We start from the raw sequence: 18409 nt of genomic DNA on the forward strand, positions 1-18409 counted from the left end.
GTTTGTTTTTGGTTTTTTTTTTTTTGTTTTTTCCTTATGTATGTATGGTAGCTAAATTTATAATACCATCCTATTTTTCAGAAGTTTGATACTGGACATGTGAATCACACAAATTCAGTTCTGTTCCAACCTCTATCAATGTTCCAACCTATCTTACCAAAGTTCCCTCCAAGCACATGGAAGAGAACAAGGTTCAAGAATGACATAAAAGACAGTGGTCCTAACTGGGATGAAGAATTTTAAGTTCGTGAAGTCTACAAATCTCTGGCTGACCTCTACACTTTACATAAACACACTAAACTCTAAAGGTTAGAATAACAACCTTGTTTGAAGCCCAGATACTTGAGTCGTATTCAAGAAGAAGGGATCCATTATAGCTGTTCAAAACACCCATATAATACAGCTGAAAAATAAAAAATACGAGGGCGGATAAGGGGAAGAGGTACTAATTTTTCCCATTTTAGCTGTAGGCAGTACAAGCCCTGGCTACTTGCCAGTAGCTGGAATACAGCTCCTCAAAAGCATATACTGATCTGATAATAATAGAAGCATGTCATGCTGATCAATTTATTTCCCTTATACAACTACTAGTACTTATTACCATAGCAAGACAGCTCAGGAGACTCAACTAACAGAAAAACAATCCAGAGCAACAACAACAAAAATCACAGCAGGCCCCCCCCGACTAGCTTAAAACAGAAGGGCAGTTCACTGTTACATCAGACAAGTTCCACTTGTGGTGGGTTGACCCTGGCTGGACACCAGGTGCCCACCACAGCAGCTCTAACACTCCCCCTCCTTGGCTGGAGAGGGGAGAGAAAATATAACAAAAGGCTCATGGGTCAAGATAAGGACAGGGAAAGATCACCCAGCAATTACCGTCACAGGCAAAACAACAGACTTGACTTGGGGAAAATTAATTTCATTTATTGCCAATCAAATCAGCGTACGATAATGAGAAATAAAACCAAATCTTAAACACCTTCCCCCCCTTCTTCCCTTGCTTAAGTTTATTCCAGATTTTCTCTACCTCCTCCCTGCCAGCAGCACAGGGGGACAGAGAATGGGGGCTGCAGTCAGTTCATCACACATTGTCTCTGCCGCTCCTTCCTCCTCAGGGGCAGGACTCCTCACTCTTCCCCTGATCCAGCATAGGGTCCCACCCATAGGAGACAGTCCTCCACAAACTGCTCCAGCGTGGGTCCTTCCCACTGGCTGTAGTCCTTCAGGCACAGACTGCTCCAGCGTGGGTCCCCCACAGGGTCACAAGTCCTGCCAGAAAACCTGCTCCAGTGTGGGCTCCTCTCCACGGGGCCACAAGTCCTGCCAGGAGCCTGCTCCAGCACGGGGTTCCCATGGGGTCACAGCCTCCTTCGGGCACCCACCTGCTCCAGCATGGGGTCCTCCCCGGGCTGCAGGTGGATATCTGCTCCACCGTGGACCTCCCTGGACTGCAGGGGGACAACCTGCCTCACCAGGGTCTTCACCACGGGCTGCAGGGGAATCTTCGCTCTGGCGCCTGGAGCATCTCCTCCCCCTCCTTCTTCACTGACCTTGGTGTCCGCAGGCTTGTTTCTCTTACATGTTCTCACTCCTCTCTTCAGCTGCCATTTCTGTACCTGCCACCAACTTTTTTTCCCTTCTTAAATATGTTATCAGAGGCACTACCACTGTTGCTGATGGGCTCGGCCTTGGCCAGTGGTGGGTCCATCTTAGAGCCGGCTGGTATGGGCTCTGTTGGACACAGGGGAAGCTTCTGGCAGCTTCTCACTGAAGCCACCCCTGTAAACCCCCCCCACTACCAAAACCTTGCCACGCAAACCCAATACACACTACAAAGGGAGAACAAGCGGAAAGATGTTATCGTCAGTGGTACTGTATTCTTGCTCTTGTCAACAATCTTGTTGATTAGGATGCTGTTCAGCCAACTTAGTTTCCAGCTCACTTCAAACCCCCCCAAAACTGCTGTTAAAATAGGCAGTTACTAAAAAAACAGAAGCCTTGTTCTCTACAGTAAAGCTACTTATACTTGACTCAGGAGAAAATGCAGGTACATAGTAAACCTGATTAGGAAACTGATCTAAGTTAAACTAGATCTGACCTTTTCTTTCCTGTTCTTCCTCCTGCCATGTTTCTCACCCCGTTTTCTAGGTTAGTGTTAAGCTAGATTAGTTTTACAGTCTAGTTTGTTGAGCTGTTTAATAAATGAATGCTCATACCAGTTGACATAAATCATGAAGGTAGGTACAGTGAGTCCAGAAAGAAAAACAACAAAATCATGTTATGCATCAAAAAACAAACACCCCCCCAAAAAAACCAACCCCAAACCCCTAAAGTTACCAACCTCAAGCATCAGGACACAGTTAGTTACTGAATACCAATTCAAGGGAAGAACTGAAACTGCGTTGCAGTGACAATATCTATACTCCACATTTTCAGTTTACACAAGTTCCAGCTTAGGAAGCTTTTAGTGCCTACAATGTAGAAAGGCTATCAGAGTTTAAATTTCTCAGCTCACTATCAGCCACATAAAAAGTAAACAGCTACCATATAAGAACATACAAAAAGAAAATTCAAGCCATGCCTAAAAACATTGACAAAGATTACAGCAGTTCCTGGAACACTTAAAAATTGAACTGCTTCCACATACCAGTATCTAAACATAAGGAACACCAAAAACATAGTCACCGGTTTTATCAACACTACTGAAGATACGTATATCTACTTGCATGCTCTGCAACACATTTCTGTTCTAAGTGCAAAGAATTCAAACAAAGCATTGCTTGCATCCCACACAGTCCATGGATTAGTCTGTAGCAGGTACAGTTCTGTCTTTCATAAAATTATGCTCCATACATCTTTAAAATTGCAGGTTCACAAGAGATCAGTGAACTAGTAGTACTGTATCTAGTGCTAGATGCACAGAACTGCCCCCCCCCCTTTAAACTAAGCCTCTGAGTGTCATTACTCTAACTTTTCTTGTAGTTTTCCCCAAGTAAAAACATCTCACTAGTCAAACATAAGAAATCCCTTCAAAAACACATAATGACAGCAGTAGGCAATTACTTCTGAGAGAAAAGCTGATTAGTTGAAACAGATTGTGAGAGGACATGGAAAAGAAGCTGATTTAACACTACATATTTGAAACAATGATAGTTCAACACAAGCAAAACAAACCCCATGTGTTTTCTCTTGTTTCAATCTAAAGACAGTCAATGTGATACATATACCACAGCAACTTCCAATGACATATATACACACACTGACCATTTTTTCCTCTTTTGTTAACCTGCTTAGTTCAGGGGAAATCAGGATGGTACTTTTAGCACTATGTTCCATTCCAGGCAGCTGACAGTGCCACGGGCAGCTAAACCAATCCAATGGCTTATTTCTGCTATTACCTATCCTGCTTCTGTCACACAGTTCCACCCCTGTCCTTGTGCTAGCACCAGCATCCATCAGACTTTTTTTTTTTTTTTTTGCAAGCCCCTAACTCCTCTCAACAGACAGTTGACCATCTACTGAGTTAAAACAGATCAGACAGGGGTCCAATGAGTGCTGATGCAGGAACACAAGCAGCGGGAGCATGCAGTCAGGAGTGTGATTTCTCCTTTCTGGTGAGAGTTCTGTGAGACTTGATGATGCAAGATGGCACTTTACTGTATTGTTAGATTGTGGTTTCATAATAAGTGTTCAACACTAATGCTGACTTACACACCTGCCTCTAATACTAGTTTGAGTTATTCCCTTACACGATACCATCTTCCCCCACTGCACCAAACACTGCTTGTGAACCTGTGCTGTGATTCTAATCTAGATTTAATCCCCGTTCCTCTTCCAACATTTGCAGTAACACTGAAATTACTTCCTTGATCTGTTTTACACTGGAATCACTCCAAGAGTTTCACATCACAGCTCGAAGCATGACAGATCCACAGGAACCCCTTACCGCAGTATTGCCGCCCATCATATTGGATGATGGCACTACGGCCATAGCAAGCTTGTTCGCCGTTTAAAGAAGCTGGAGTGCCAAGGAAGCAAAACAGTTCAAAGCAAGTATCATTTTGAAGTCATTCTTGCATACAGTCTGTTAGTGGCTTAACAGGTAATAGAGCATCAAGCCATCAAAACAATCACTAGTAGACAAGAACATTACAGATGTATAGTAAAATAACTATTTCTCCTACTACTACTGTAGCAACCATGGAAAATCACCTGCAACCGCAGCAGTATTACAAAAAAAAAGTGACACTAACCTACTGCAAAATACTTACAGCCACAGCAAAAGTGAGAACACTTCTGCATATTGTGGGAATAAAGACATAAACTACTTAATGCAGGAGTGTTGCAAGTGTGGAGATAATGTCAAATAGAGTAGCTACAAATCTTTTGCTTGGGGGGGAATTCTTCTTCCTGGAAAGTGCACTTGAGAGACAGCTTGTTCAAAAATAGTAAGCAGGAGCAGAAGTTTAAATTTTTTTTTTTTTAAATATTTTAAGTCTAGATCCATCAAAACAGAATTAGATGCACCAACACATCCTAGTTTAGAGGGGAAAAAGTCTGGAAAAAAATACAAGAGCAAAGAAATATTTGTCGGCTAGATTTCAGAAGCATACAGAAATGGATTTTCACTTTGATCAAATTTCAGTTTTCATAAGAAAGTAATACCGAGGCTATTTCCTGTCAAGTGTGTGCCCTTGAGGTGCAGCAGAGGAACAGTAAAACTTCTACCCTTCCCCTCCCCCCAAACAGCAATATATTTATTTTTTTTTAAAGTAGTTGAGATACTATTTTAAACTTTCATTGTGAAAATGAGGCTTTTATATTTTAACAATACAATGCAAGGCCCTACCAAGAAGATTACAACATCCATTACTGGAGTTACCTGGCACTTTCCGTTAAAGAGCCTTAAGTTACTGCTCCAAGCTTTACCCACAGAATACCGTGATAACATAGTAAAAAGCACCACCTCATGCTGAAGCTTTTTCTTGCACCCCAGGAATTACTAGGTCTCTCCTCTGTGCCTATTCATGTGGGGACTCAATGTACTTGCAATCATGCTACCTGTAAAGTTCAAATGAAATCGGTCAGTGGGATCAATGGCTGCTTAGAAAAACTGCATAAACCCTTTTTTCTTAAGGCTGACCACAGTATGAAGCTAGACTTTTATAGCTCCATACTACCAAAGCCTCTCAATCCAATGGAATGCATTTAACCAATTCACATTACAAAGTTTTAACCAAAGAGCACCAAAGAGCAATTTTCAACCATTCCAATATTCACCTCTATAAAATATCTTGCAATTTAAACCACCATGGAACTCAGTTGCTGGCTAAATTAGGTACTTCAACTCTGAGCTTTCTGGTGCTTTTCCATAAACACAGAAAGTGAATTAGGGTATTTCGTGAGTTATGTCACAAAGACCATACCTAGGACAAAACATACCAGTAAGCGCTGCTATAAAGAGTACTTGTTAGCACGTATCATGCATGCTGCAACAACACTGACAGAATCAAGATCTTCAGGTGCCTTCTAAGAGGATCTAGTTTTGAACTCTGATTGTCATGCAAGAGTTAGGTACATCCATCAGCACAAGTCTAGGCATCTGAGGAATGTTAGTGCTTAACATAACACACACAAGACTACCATCTGAACAGCCATTTTATACTGAACACCTATTTAGAATTTCTGTGAATATATTCCATTCATTTACAATGTGAAGTCTTTTGTACCTCCAAATGTTTAGATACCAAGCAAGAGAATTCTCAGTAATGTCAGTGAAATTTTATCACTGCTTTTCTTCTCAAATTCTTTAAATGCTTGAACATTTTGACCTGAGACTTTAAATCATATTCTGCAGGTCACAAATTAACATATAGGCTGGCAAAACCCAAGCTTTTAATTCTGAAGCCCATGCAAGCATTCAAATCTGTAGACAGGTTTTGACACACAATTCGGCAATCAAGCCCTTCGTGCAGAGGCCCCCCCCTAACCATCACTGACCCTCAAGCAAGCAGTATACTGCAGGCAGCTGAGCATTATTTCTGTCTCACTGTTGTGGATATGAACAATCTGTTGACCATGAGCCTCAAGCTGAGCAATCACGGTCTTGGAAGTGTTATCCCTGGCTCAGTTTACCATTTCCATAAAGTAAGTGGATGAGGACTCCTTTACAGATAAAGGATTACAAAGTGCTCAAGTGACTACACTACAGACATGCAAATATCAAATTTAGTATCAATAGAGTAAGTAATACAAGACATCAAAGTAAAGTTGCTCATCTAAAGGGTTTAGCAGAAACAATATGACATGTTCAAGGAGTCTGTACTTTCTTGCTTCGCCCTCTGAACATAATGCTTGACAAATGATAGTCCACAGAACCATATCACCTTTCAACATTTTTTTAATTAAAAAAATGCTAAAGGTGGAATGATCCGAGTTTTTTGTTGTTGGTGGTTTTTTGTTTGTTTTAGGATTGACAGGAAGCTAGTTCAAGAATTGGGGGGCTACTACTTTACCAAATAATTTTTCTCACTTTGCTACAAATGTATGATTCTTGATAAGGGCAGAGAAAGAAAAAATAAGTTATGCCAAATCCACCATATTCACCGCTCCTCCCCCCACCATGTTACTGTTTCAGCCATCAACTTGACAACTGTTTAGACCTTCCAGTTAATACTAACTTTGTTAGACTCTTCAAAACCTTAGGAATACTTCGCCGAGTGAGAACAATGAACCATTTTTACCTTGGAAGTTAATTTGAGCTAATGTAAGAGGTTATTTTACAGAAGGTAACGCTACAGAATTTCAAAGGAGTAAAGAAAAAAACCAAGCCACCCCAAACCTGTTAAGTGTACTCTACCTCCATTATCCTGACCACTCACTTTCTTGCCACTTTGTTTACACTTTCACTCAGATAAGGGCTGCTCAACAGGCATGCCAAGTAACAGTTCTTAACCGAGATAGCTCTTGACTAACTATTAAACCACAACCAATATCCTTCCTCCTTAGCAGTTCCTAATAATTTCAGGGCTCCTTTCTATTAACTGAGTTTTGCATCATGAACATACAAAGAAATCATATTGTAAATAAGTTTTCTTCTGCTTGGAACAAAAGTAAGTGTGAAGCAACACCACAGTGCAATCAGTGTAAAATGTAAGTAATTATGTTAATGGTTTTACACTTTGCAGTTCTCAGTAACAGAGTAACCCCAAAAAACAACTTTGAAGAAGTTCCCTAAACACAACGGATCTGCCCAGCAGAGGACCCAACATATGGTGGAATTTTGTCTTACGGAGCATTCATTACATTTCTTTGCAGTCCTTGTCAGTGTTGGTCATGCTGTGCAACTGTGTTCCCTGAAGACATCTGGCGGCATACCATTATCGCCTGAAACTCCCTTCAGTCATCAATTGTCAAACAGACTTTTAGGATTTTAGTTTACACGTAAAACTGAAATGCCATTAAAAAACAGGTAACCAGAGGAACGGCCACTTCTATGTTCTGAGATATATCGGTCCATCAGATTTAACAGTTTGTCACAGTATCTATGCCAATGAACTAGCTCTCCCTATACATTCTAACTAAACTGCACTCTTTCCACAAGAAGCATTATATAATGTATTAGTGTATGGAAACACATAAGCATTGTTTTCCTAAATCATACTATAACTCGAACGATTAAAAAGACAGTCACAAGCATACACAGGTATCATGATACATGCACAGGTGTTATAACGAGTGTTTGAAAGTGTTATTGGGGCAAAAGAGCAAGAACAAGAAGTACATGTGCACGAAGCAGCTACCAAGTTACTGAAAACAGGTAAAAATAAAAAAACACAAACCCGGACAAAGCTAATCGCCTGTAATTGTAAGCGTACCTACTTGTTAGGTGTTTACTTCTTACTTTGATCTCGTCCCAAGCACAGGCAGAAACACTGAATGAATCGCTGCTCACCCTCCCGCTTACATCTTAGATGTGTTTCCACCGCTCAGCCATCAGGGAGGATCAGTACTGACACTAGCATACTACTTGAAGATCAAGGATTTTACCTATTTCCCTAAGAAGGGAAATGTCTGTTGAAACGTTACAAATAAGCAGTTCCTGCCATCGAAGTGTTCACACACACACAGGCACCCCCTCCCCCCCCCCAACAAAAAAACCCCAACCGAAGCGTCCCCCGCCCTGAGGTGGCAGCGCGGCGGCGGCAGCACACGTAACACATGCCAGCGCTGAAGGCGGGCAGCCTGCCCGCTGGAAAGGGGCAGGGAAGCGAGGGCAGAGGCGCGAGCCGTTAAGCCGGCAGGCCGCCGCGGCACGGGTATCCGCCGGGGCGGAGCGGGAGCGGCTCCGGGCTCCGTCCCCCGCCGCCGCCCGTCGCCTCGGCCGGGCTCTGCCCGCGCGGGAACGCCGCCGAGGCGGCCGCCAGGGACCGCGCTCCCCCGCCTAGACACGCGGGGAAGTCACGTGAGCCGGGGGGGGACCCTCGCGGCACGAGAGGCACCGGGGCAGCCCCCCGGGGGGGGGGGGGGCGCGAGGAGGAGGGCGAGGGGAGAACTGCCGTCGCCATGACAACTTCCAGGGGGGAGGGAAAACTTCAAATCCCAACCGTCAGTGCAGGAGCGGCTCCCTCTTAAAGGCGCACACACACACACACGCTCTCACACACAGGCGGGCTCCCCCCCCCCCCCGCCCCCCAGGCACTGGCGATGGAGGAGGAGAGGAGGGGGGCAGCCACCGGCACTCGCCGCGCCAACGACGAGATGCCGAGACAAAAGGACCCGAGCCGAGAAAGGGTCTCGGTCGGCGGCGAAGGGAGGGACCGAGCGGCCCCAACCGAAGCCCCAACACCCACCCTCCGCTGCCTGGAGGCGGCTTAGGACCTTCGCTCTCCCCCACAGACCCCGTCTCCGCTTCCGCCCTCCAAGAAAGCCGCCGGAGCCGCTCCTCCATCCCCGCTCCCCCCCTCCGCCCACCCGAGAGAGCCGGGCTCGGGGCGCCTCGCCCGCTCCCCCCGCCGAGACCCCCCGCTCCCCGGCTCGCCACCCCGCTCCCCTCAAGGACCCCACCGCCGCTTACCCTCCCCCTCCCGCCCGCCCCCCCTCCCCGGCCGGGATACCCCGCCGCCTCCCCCCCCCTCTCTTACCCACACAGTGCATGAGCCGGTGCCGCCAGGAGTCGAGTTCTCGGCGGACTCCCCTGCGCTCCGCCGTGCAGCGGGGGCTCCGGCACTGGGAGGCGGCGGCGGCAGGAGGAGCGGGAGCCGCGGCGGCCATTCTGTCTGTTCCCTTTTCCATCTGCCTCTGACCTCACGCCCGCTCATTTACATACGAGCGCGCGCTCCCCCGGCTCCTCTCCCTCCCCCCCCCCCCACCCCCCCCTTCTTGCCTCGTCGAGAGCGTGCCCGCGCCCCCCCTCCCCCCCCCCGCCCGCTCAGCATCCGGGGCGGGGAGCGCGCGCCGCCTGGCGGGGTGACGGACACGTGTCCCCGCTCCCCGCGGCGCCCCCGCCCCGCCGCGGGCCCTCCCGGGCTCCAGCCCCCCCCCCCTCCTCCCCCTTTCCGCGGGCAGCGGGCCGGTTCGGTAACCGGGCCGAAACCGGACACCACCCCCCCCTCCCTCCCCGCCACCGCCCCGTTTCCCATCGAGGTCCCCCCGGCCTACAACTCCCGCAGGGCAGCGCGCCACCTGCTCCGGCCCAGCCAGGGCGGGCAGCAGCGATGCACGCCGGGAGTTGTAGTTCGTTGAGGGAGGGGGAACGGCACCCGCCCGCCAAGCTCTTCCCACCGGGAAGACACCCCCTCCCCTTCCCCCGCCCCGGGCGGCCCTTCCTAGGGCTCCACGCTGCCTGAGCCCCAGCACCGCGGGGCGACCCTCGCCCCACGCCTCCCGGCACCGCAGCTCGGTGGGAGGCAGCTCCGGGTTCAGAGGATTTCAACCACCGGCGCAGGTCTCGTCCTCGTCCCACGGCGCTGCCCCGGGCGCTGCTCGGAGCGGGGCTTGCTCGTGGCCCACCGTCCCCACTGCAGCCTCTTCCACCCCCACGCGTGACCCCCCGGAGCCGCTGCCCATCATGGCAGTCCGCCCCTGCTTCCATCCCTTATTCCACCACCTGCGTGGACGTGGCTGTCGCGCGAGGGAAGGCACAACGCTACGCCTTCCCAGGTCGCTTGCCGAATTCGCTCTGTCGGGAGATTTTCAAAGTTCTCCAAACTACTGCTCGGTTCACCAGGCTGCTTTTAACGGCTCTGCCTTCAGCCTGCTCGTCCTAAGGGTGTTGATCACATAGTGCCAGACAGGGAGGTGTGCTGGGGACCGGCGTCACGCGAAACAGAGCGTTACCTCCCACCCCCCCTTTGGAAAAGGCTAGCATGGAAACTAGAAGCAAGTCGGTTTCGTTCAGTATCTGGGAGCACGCCTGAGAAAGCTTGCTATCAACCTATGAATGACTTCAGAACTAAAGTCAGATTAAGGTAACTGCAAGAAAGTTAACACACAAACGTCAGACTGGATTACTTGGAGCATCTGACAACCTCTTGGACAGTCGGTTTTGCTGCTCTGCACGCAGCCACCCTCATGCTTTACCTCCAGACTCCAGCACAAGGCAGACATCCCTCAGCACCAGTCTAATGTGACAATTGCTACCCATGCCTTACAAGAGAGCGATTAGCAGTCTTGAATTCCCCAGACAGAAAAATCAAGAGCTTGCTGTTTTCTCAGATCCTGGTGCATCTCTGAGTGCCTCCTCCTCCCCCACGCTCCCCTTCTCAGAACAGTCTCTGTATGCAGTGTTACTTCAGCGAGAAATGGCATTTTCTGTGCCCATTTGCAGGTTGTGATAGAAAACAGGATTTAATGAGGCCATAGAAAAGACAAGACACCCTTGCTTCTCCCCTCCCTCCCCCATAAGGGCCAAAGGAGCAATGCTAGGAAGAATCCTGTCACCCCTATCTATACACAACATTTTTCTTGTGCTGGAGGATGAGCAGAGTTAACGACGGTGATACTGCGTCTAAGCTGCAGAAGGGCTTCAACTTTGAACAAAAAACGGGAAGCCGTTCCCCACTCATTCGTCCCTCTACCCATCTGTGTAGAGCATCACTGCAACCAGAAGCGGGGCTGTTTGGGAATGGAGCCCTTACCACCTTTCAGTGGAGCACTTGAGAATGGCGAGACTGGAAGTGCAGGTGAAAAGGCAGCCTATTGCTTCCTCCAGCTTTTCATCATGGCAGCCAGCAATAAATAGCAAGCAGCAGCTTGCCAGTGTCCTGGCTACCTCCTTCTTCACCTCAGATCTGTTGCGAGTATCTTGGCTCTCTTATTTGCACTGGACTTCCAAACAGCAAGAAAAACCATCAGCCTTGCCTCAGAGAAGTGGCAAAAGCCAAGGCAACTCTGGGAAGACATTGTCAAAACCCACACAAACTAAAATGTAACCTTATTTGGATAGAATGCATCAGTTTCAAACTAATAATATTCTCCAGTAAAAGATAATTTTTTTGCCATAAGGTGGGCTTAAAAAAAACACAAGCTGTCGTGCATTTGCTTCTCATGCAAACCTTCCATGGTGGGTATCTCCTTCTGAACTCCTTAAAGATGTTCTTTTTTGTGGGTGAAGGACATATTCAGGGATTGCTTGTAGAGCACAGCCCTGAAGATCAGCTCTGCTTCCACTGGAATGAACAAAACTTTGGTAACAGATGGCAGGTCACGTCTTTTTTTGTAAAGAAATTTCATAAAAATAAACTTTGTCACTTCTGTAAAACAGCTAATTGAGCTTAATGAATTCAACACACAGGAATTTTAAACACTATTCATTTAACTGAATCCCTGAGGTTATCTGACATGAATCAGTTTTGTAGGGACACAAATGCCCTGCATCTGAAGAGTTTTATTGTGAGATGTCTATGATTAAATAAAGAGTAGCGGAGAAACTACACCGCCTCCCCCCGCCACCCCGTTTTGTTAATTTAACACACTTTTTGTTGTAGTTTCAAGGTTCCTCCTGTTTGAGAGGATTCCCCATGCATGAAAGAAAAAAGAAGTAAACCTGGCTAGCAAAGTTGGCGGGCAGGTTTCAGGGAGCAGGAGGAGGAAAAGGGAAAGAAAGAATTTCAAACTGAATTTTTATAGTCGCCTAGATTTTGAACTCCTAGGCCTTCTGAAAATACTGCCTAGACATCAGATATGCTGTAGAGACTAGGTTTTGAACCATTCCCTCCCTTTGAGATGTTTTATTCTTCCAAACTTAAAACTGAACCAGGTAACCGAAGGATCTTGCTTTGTCAAACCATCAGGGGTGTTATTTTTACGTTAGCCGTACTGGTTTTTCTTCTCTATGAAAATGACTTTCCAGCCAAGAGGTCACTTCTTAGGTGGATTTGTACTTGATTTTATAGAAGTGATTCCACTTTTCTGAACAAGGGTTGGATCAAAACTCAAAGTCTGATTGAGGACAGAAGCTGGAGCAGTGAGGGATAATTTTGATTTAGTTAATTTTAGCTGCCTATCCTACCTAATTTTTATGGGATCAGGGAGTCAGTTACTTAGAAATGGCTCTGGAGGCAAAGTCCAGTGCAATTCTGTCTGAAGATACAGGAATTATTACTGCCATTCTTTCTGTATGTTTCATCTCATATTAATTTGGGGGTAAAGAGAAATTAAAACAGTCACAGATGCTGACAGTTTGATACCACAACCCCATCAAAATCTGACATTTTGAATTAATTTTTTTGAACACACATTGGGGAGATTTAACTCTCTTATTGAAACATTGCAAAATTGTTCATCACCAAAACCTCTTTATAATTAATCCCCAAAGGTGAAATTCACTTCTGTACAGACAGCTTTACATGGCTCTTTGTCGCGTAAGTACTGCTTTGCGGAAACTGGGGGTAAGATGAAGTGTAATTAAAACAGTCTAACTTGAACAGTCAAAACCCTGTAGTAAGTCTTTTGCAGATGCTATCTTGGAGTACCTCCTGAAGTGGTGAGCCCCCTCTTTCACATGAATGCAATTTGTAAACTTGGAAATTGTCAGTGTCCTGGTAAAACAAGAAAGAGTTAAATGATGAATTGTGTGATAGCTTTATGAATAAGTATTGCAGAGAATCATTCATACTTGAACGATACACCACAGCAGAAAATAAAAGGGTAAAAAAAAAATGACACTAGAGGAGATTTCACCATAAACACTAACATGATCATTTAGGTACAGGATCTAGCCAAACAGAATAAGGGTTATTTAGTAATTAGTGTGAGTATTAGATTGCCAATACAATACCTGACTACTTAAACCTGTTTGCAATATTCACTTTTTAACAATTTAGCACATTATAAAGAATTCAGAAATGCTCATAAGATATACCACTTTTGCAGTGTTAGATGTAGGAAAAATGTCATTTTCAGCAATCAAGTATATAGGCCATTTTCCCCCTTTTTTTTTTTAAATTGCCATTTTTTTTTCCTGATTGATCATTGAGGACTTAATCTAAAAAAATGCTAGGGGACTTAGCACATAGCTTCCACAGAAGAAGCTCTGACAAGCAAACCTTCCAGTTCTGTTCAGCTATCTGCACATGCTTTTATTCATGCTTTTAAGGCAGAATCCCTGTGGTCACTCCTAAAGGCACATTCATACAAAGTATTTAAGTTGCTCTAGAGTTGCCTGCATAAAGCTGAGTTCGAATTCAGGACCTGGAAAAGTACACCTATTCAAAAGCAACAGGATTTTTCAGGTGCAATCTCGTCCTTAGATTCAGGCTGTGATGAGTGGACAGCCAGCACAGCAGTTTTGTGACGGTCTGACAAGATGCAGAAGAGCACAGTCTCATCAGCTAGAATACCATGAATTTCAGAGATTTAAACTGATACACTGTACTGTGAAAAGCTGTGGCTGAGGAGGTTGGCAGCCTCCAAAAGAGAGGTAAGCACAAACAGCTAGGGAAGAATAATTATTTTCCACTGCAGCTGGATTTCTGTAGTTTGAGGCACCACTGCTCCACCTACTATTTCACCTACTGCCAGCAGATACCTCCACTATTCCAAATTTGATATACAGCCTATTCTTTTTCCTCCAGTGGAGGAGGAAGGTAACATCCAGCAGGAGAACCTGGACCAGCAGCGGTAGTGCTGTACGGCAAGAATGCTGTGAGAGGTGTGCCATCCCGTTACCTACTGCCTCCCAGCCTGTGGTGGCAAGCAGCACGGCCCAGGTGAAAAGATTATGCCTAATCTAATAGTTTAGACTTTGAATTTTCATAACAACCTCAATCAGTGTGAAGTTACACAAAAATATCTTTAAGATCCAGAATTATTTTGTAAAAAAAGCTAAAATCCTTCACAGTTAGTGGCTGACACCTGGGTTAGGGGCCATGTGAGCCTTGACACTTTAACCCAAAACATTTCCTTGCATTTTCATCAGTTCTAGTAAGGAAAGTGAAAGCTCAAACTCAAATAAGAATGATTGGAGAAGTTTCCACTTAACACACAGGTGAAAGAATTATCTTTTTAACAAGGCAGAAAAGTCAGGCGACTTCAGGTCTGCTCATCGGCTTTTGGATCACCAGGAAGAAGTAAGATTTGCAAGCGTTCCAGGCCCCTGAGGTTTAGGCCTTTTATCTCCCTGTGCTCCTGTAAAATTCAAAATAGTTTACAAATGGTGATGTGTGAAGGAGACACTATAATTTAATATGAAATCTCTTAAAGATGAAGAAAGAAATGGCACTTGTTTACATCTGAAATCTCAGGGTTTAATATTTGGTGTTCAGTGACTGTGTATTTCAGCAATATATATGATGAAAAGTACTGCTGTGTCCTAATTACAGGGTCTGCTTTTGTGAATCTCATCAGCATTAGCTGATATCACTATCTTTCAACATATGTGCACCACTGTGTCTGTGCACAGGTTAATAGAAAGCTAGCCAAGGTGAATTTCTAAGTGTACACTAACATTTTTTAGCTAAAACCTGCTCCTTGAATCTCTACCTAGAGAAAAGTACCAGGAAATTCATGAAGTGAAGCTTTCCTCAAGTAGAAGGGCAGCACTAAGCCAGTCAAGTCAGCGCTGTATTTGTGCCCCTGTTATTGACCTAATTCTAAGTACATGAAACATGATTATTGCAGGCAGATGACCGTTTTTCACAAACATCTTTATCCCTCGTACAGGAAGGCAAAAAATGGGAAAATGCTTCTTATCGTATGTTCTAGCAGTAGTGCTCTTAAAGCTGTGAGGATCTAAATAGGTAAAACAAAGTTTGTATCTGAGCGGATGTTTTCTTATCAGACCATCTAATTAACTTAGCAAAAAGCAGCCAAGCTTTCAAGAACACCAATATTCTTCATGTCCTGTCTACTTTAACTATACTAGCTGATTTAATAGAGATGTCACTTCCATGTATCAAACTAGCCTTGTTTGTAGCAAGCAAGCATTGTAATAAAACTCTACAGTAAATGTTCATGAAATAGATTCACTTGGTTTTACATGGGTAACTAAAACATGAATAGAGCTCTCAGTTTATACCATATTAGAATATACAGTGACATTTTCATAGGTTATTTTCAGATCTTTGTTTATCACTACTCTTTAGAGGCTAAGGTTCTGGTGCTACTGTGGCCGAAGCGCCATGGTCTCATCACACACATGTTCTGCTACGCCAGAACACACGTGTATGAAGGCTGCATTACATTTAGACAAACCCCTAGAGCTAGAAAAAAATCACACAACTTTTGTGGTGAGCTGAGCACATTTGGTCAGAGTGGAATCCAAATTGTTACTTTACAGAATCACTGCTTAAAGCAGAGCTACGTTTCAGTGCACAGTAAGGTAGAAAAAATAGGGCTTTAAACAATACAGGCTTGTAAGGTGAAATCAAATACTAATACACAAAATACACGAAAGACTATGGCGTTATCTTAGAAAAAACAGGACACTTTGCAACTAGAAATATAGCAACTTTTGTTCAGTACTAATTTAAAACATTTATTATTCTTAAAGTGTTCTTATGAGGATGATATATCCTATGCTTCAGTACTAGCCTGGAAGAAAAAGGTGTGTAAGTGAAAGGAGACAGCTTGAAATGCCAAAAAATAACAAATTAGTCTTCTATAGATTAGACTGCTGTTTTAACATGTCATTATTTGACTATTAAAATTAAATTTAGAGGGAAGGTAAAATCCGATATATACTCCTAAGTGATGTCTCCATAGCACTATCCATCAAATATGGCTGTTTTTTCCTTCCATTTAAACTGTTATCCTATGTTCCACACAGCTGAGTAATGTCACTCACTCTCTCTAAAGTTTCCCAAGTGGCCAAGTAATTTAAGTATGCCATCACCAGAGCAACTCTGCAGCTGAAAATATACTGCTATTAAACCCAGAGAGAATAGATCACTAATTGCAGCTTAATATTAGAGACAGACATGAAATACTGAGCCAGCCATCAGAGCATGCGCTGGTGATCCAAACTTATGCTATTATTGAAAAGACAACTGTTTACTGTCTTCATGAATTACTTTTACAATTACACTAGATAAGAACTCGCTAAAGCTAAGTCATACAAGGGCTGCTAGTCCTGCTGCAGATGACAGATTAATTATTATTTAAGCTAAAAAGGAAGTTTTTTCCCCCAAACGTACTCTTCCTTGCGTGGAATGTCACACTGGGTGGGTTTCCCTGGATGACAGTAGTGCCAACAGAGCATGTGACAAGATGCAGCACACTTGGAGCATCAAACAGAGGATGTGGTTCCTTCTCCCAGAAGGATTACAGTCTAAATAGAGAGGGAGAGTATCACATAAGCAACACCCAATCCACAAGCTTGTTGCTCCAGCAGAGTCATTGCCCAGGAAGCAGAGCGTAGGGTAACACCGCCTAGGTCTCTAGCATCTCCCCAGGAGTGGATGTGTGTGTGATTCTGGGAGGAGGAAGGTGTATGCCCATAACGGGTCTTTTGTTTTTGTTTTTACTGCAGAAATCCATGTTTTAGAGTCCTTTGCATCTCTTTCCAGCTGTGGTTTCCAGCATAGGCTACAATTTTATAGCCAACCCAAGCCGCATCTGCCATGGGAGGTGGTAGGAAATGAGACTGAATGGCTCATTGGTCGCTTGAGTAAAGCAGTTTATTTCCTGTAACATCACTTGCAGAGTTATTGCCTCTTGCAGTAGACCTCTTCATGGTTTGATTTAGAACAACTATTTTTATTACATCTATAAGCTTCATCTTATCAATTTTATGTATAACCTTTCTTTTAGCTGAATTTGTCTGTGGTTCAGGTTATGTTATCTTCTGAATCCCCCACTCAACTCCCTTCTGCCTCCTTTCCCACCAATTCCATGTCTTCAATTTTCAAGCTAAATATCTCAAATTGAAAAAAAGTAGAAGAAAGGAGGAACATTGTGGGTGAAATTCACAACTCTTTTAGCAAAATAAACAGAGTGCAACATGATTTCTCAGACCCAAACTAATAAGAAAATAAGGACCTGGTTATTCTTGAAATGCAACTATTTCACTAGCTAGATCAGTGCTGTGGCGTTTAGTTTTCTATGGCCTTGTATGGCTTCACAAAACTGCATTCTTGAAATGTTTGGGTTTTTGTCTGCTGCTTCTCAATAGGTATCTTTTCATGTGGTTTTAATCAATCTTAGTAGTGCTGCAAAAGGACTGAAAATAACATTTCTATTTTGCAAGGCAATTCAACATAAACAAGATATTTTCTTATTGTCCCTTTTTTTCATACTTATATTTTAAAATCAAACACATGGAATGATTTTTTGGTTCATGTTATTTCTCAAGTAGCTTTTTTAAAACTTGATTTTATGATTTTCTTACATTGTCTGACCATTTGCACATTAATTTTTAAAGACTATTTTTGTATTAGGTTAATTCAAACAAATTAACAGAACAATTATAGATTCACATTAAGTATTCCTTTTTGGGACTACATGAAGTAATCCCCTCAGCTAATAAAAAAATGAAGTCACAGTAGGCTGAGTATGACAGACTGAACAGTTCCTCATTGGATTCCTGCTGAGAAAAGCAGACGGCAGAGTAGATGTACTGCAGATCATCATAAGAAAAAGAGTAACATTGCTGTTGTCCTTTCCCATAATTTGGTCATCCCTGGAAAGGCCTTTTTCATTCCAAGTATTCATGGGTTCAGATGCAAACAGAACTACTCTTTTCCTTCTCTATCTTAAGCAAGTCCACTTCCTCTAAAAATGCAAACATTTGTTTCTTCCCTTTCTTCCTCTTGTTTAAAAATTTAAGCGTTTAAGTTCCCACCATTTGCCTTGAAGGATGTTTTCACAGCTAGATATCTATATTCCCTGGTAATACCTCCCCACAGCACAGAGCAAGATGGCTAAGAAACTGGTGTGCATCTAAGTGTGCTATAACCACTTCAGAGCA

At 44.2% G+C, this 18409-nt stretch overlaps 1 protein-coding gene across 8 annotated transcripts in view; it reads right to left on the reverse strand.

Moving 5' to 3' along the window:
- The window catches only part of LCORL (ligand dependent nuclear receptor corepressor like), a 100130-nt gene extending 90787 nt beyond the window's left edge, over positions 1–9343 (reverse strand). For 7 of the 8 annotated variants that reach the window (XM_075023683.1, XM_075023719.1, XM_075023665.1 and 4 more), the window contains exon 1: positions 9147–9343. In XM_075023683.1, coding sequence (XP_074879784.1) covers positions 9147–9297 — 151 coding nt within the window. In that variant the 5' untranslated portion in view covers positions 9298–9343. The remainder of the gene's footprint in view (positions 1–9146) is intronic. The other variant, XM_075023702.1, reaches the window with a different exon arrangement.
- Between the last annotated feature and the right edge of the window lie 9066 nt (positions 9344–18409).

This window comes from Buteo buteo, chromosome 1, assembly GCF_964188355.1.
Source record: "Buteo buteo chromosome 1, bButBut1.hap1.1, whole genome shotgun sequence".
Classification (NCBI taxonomy): domain Eukaryota; kingdom Metazoa; phylum Chordata; class Aves; order Accipitriformes; family Accipitridae; genus Buteo; species Buteo buteo.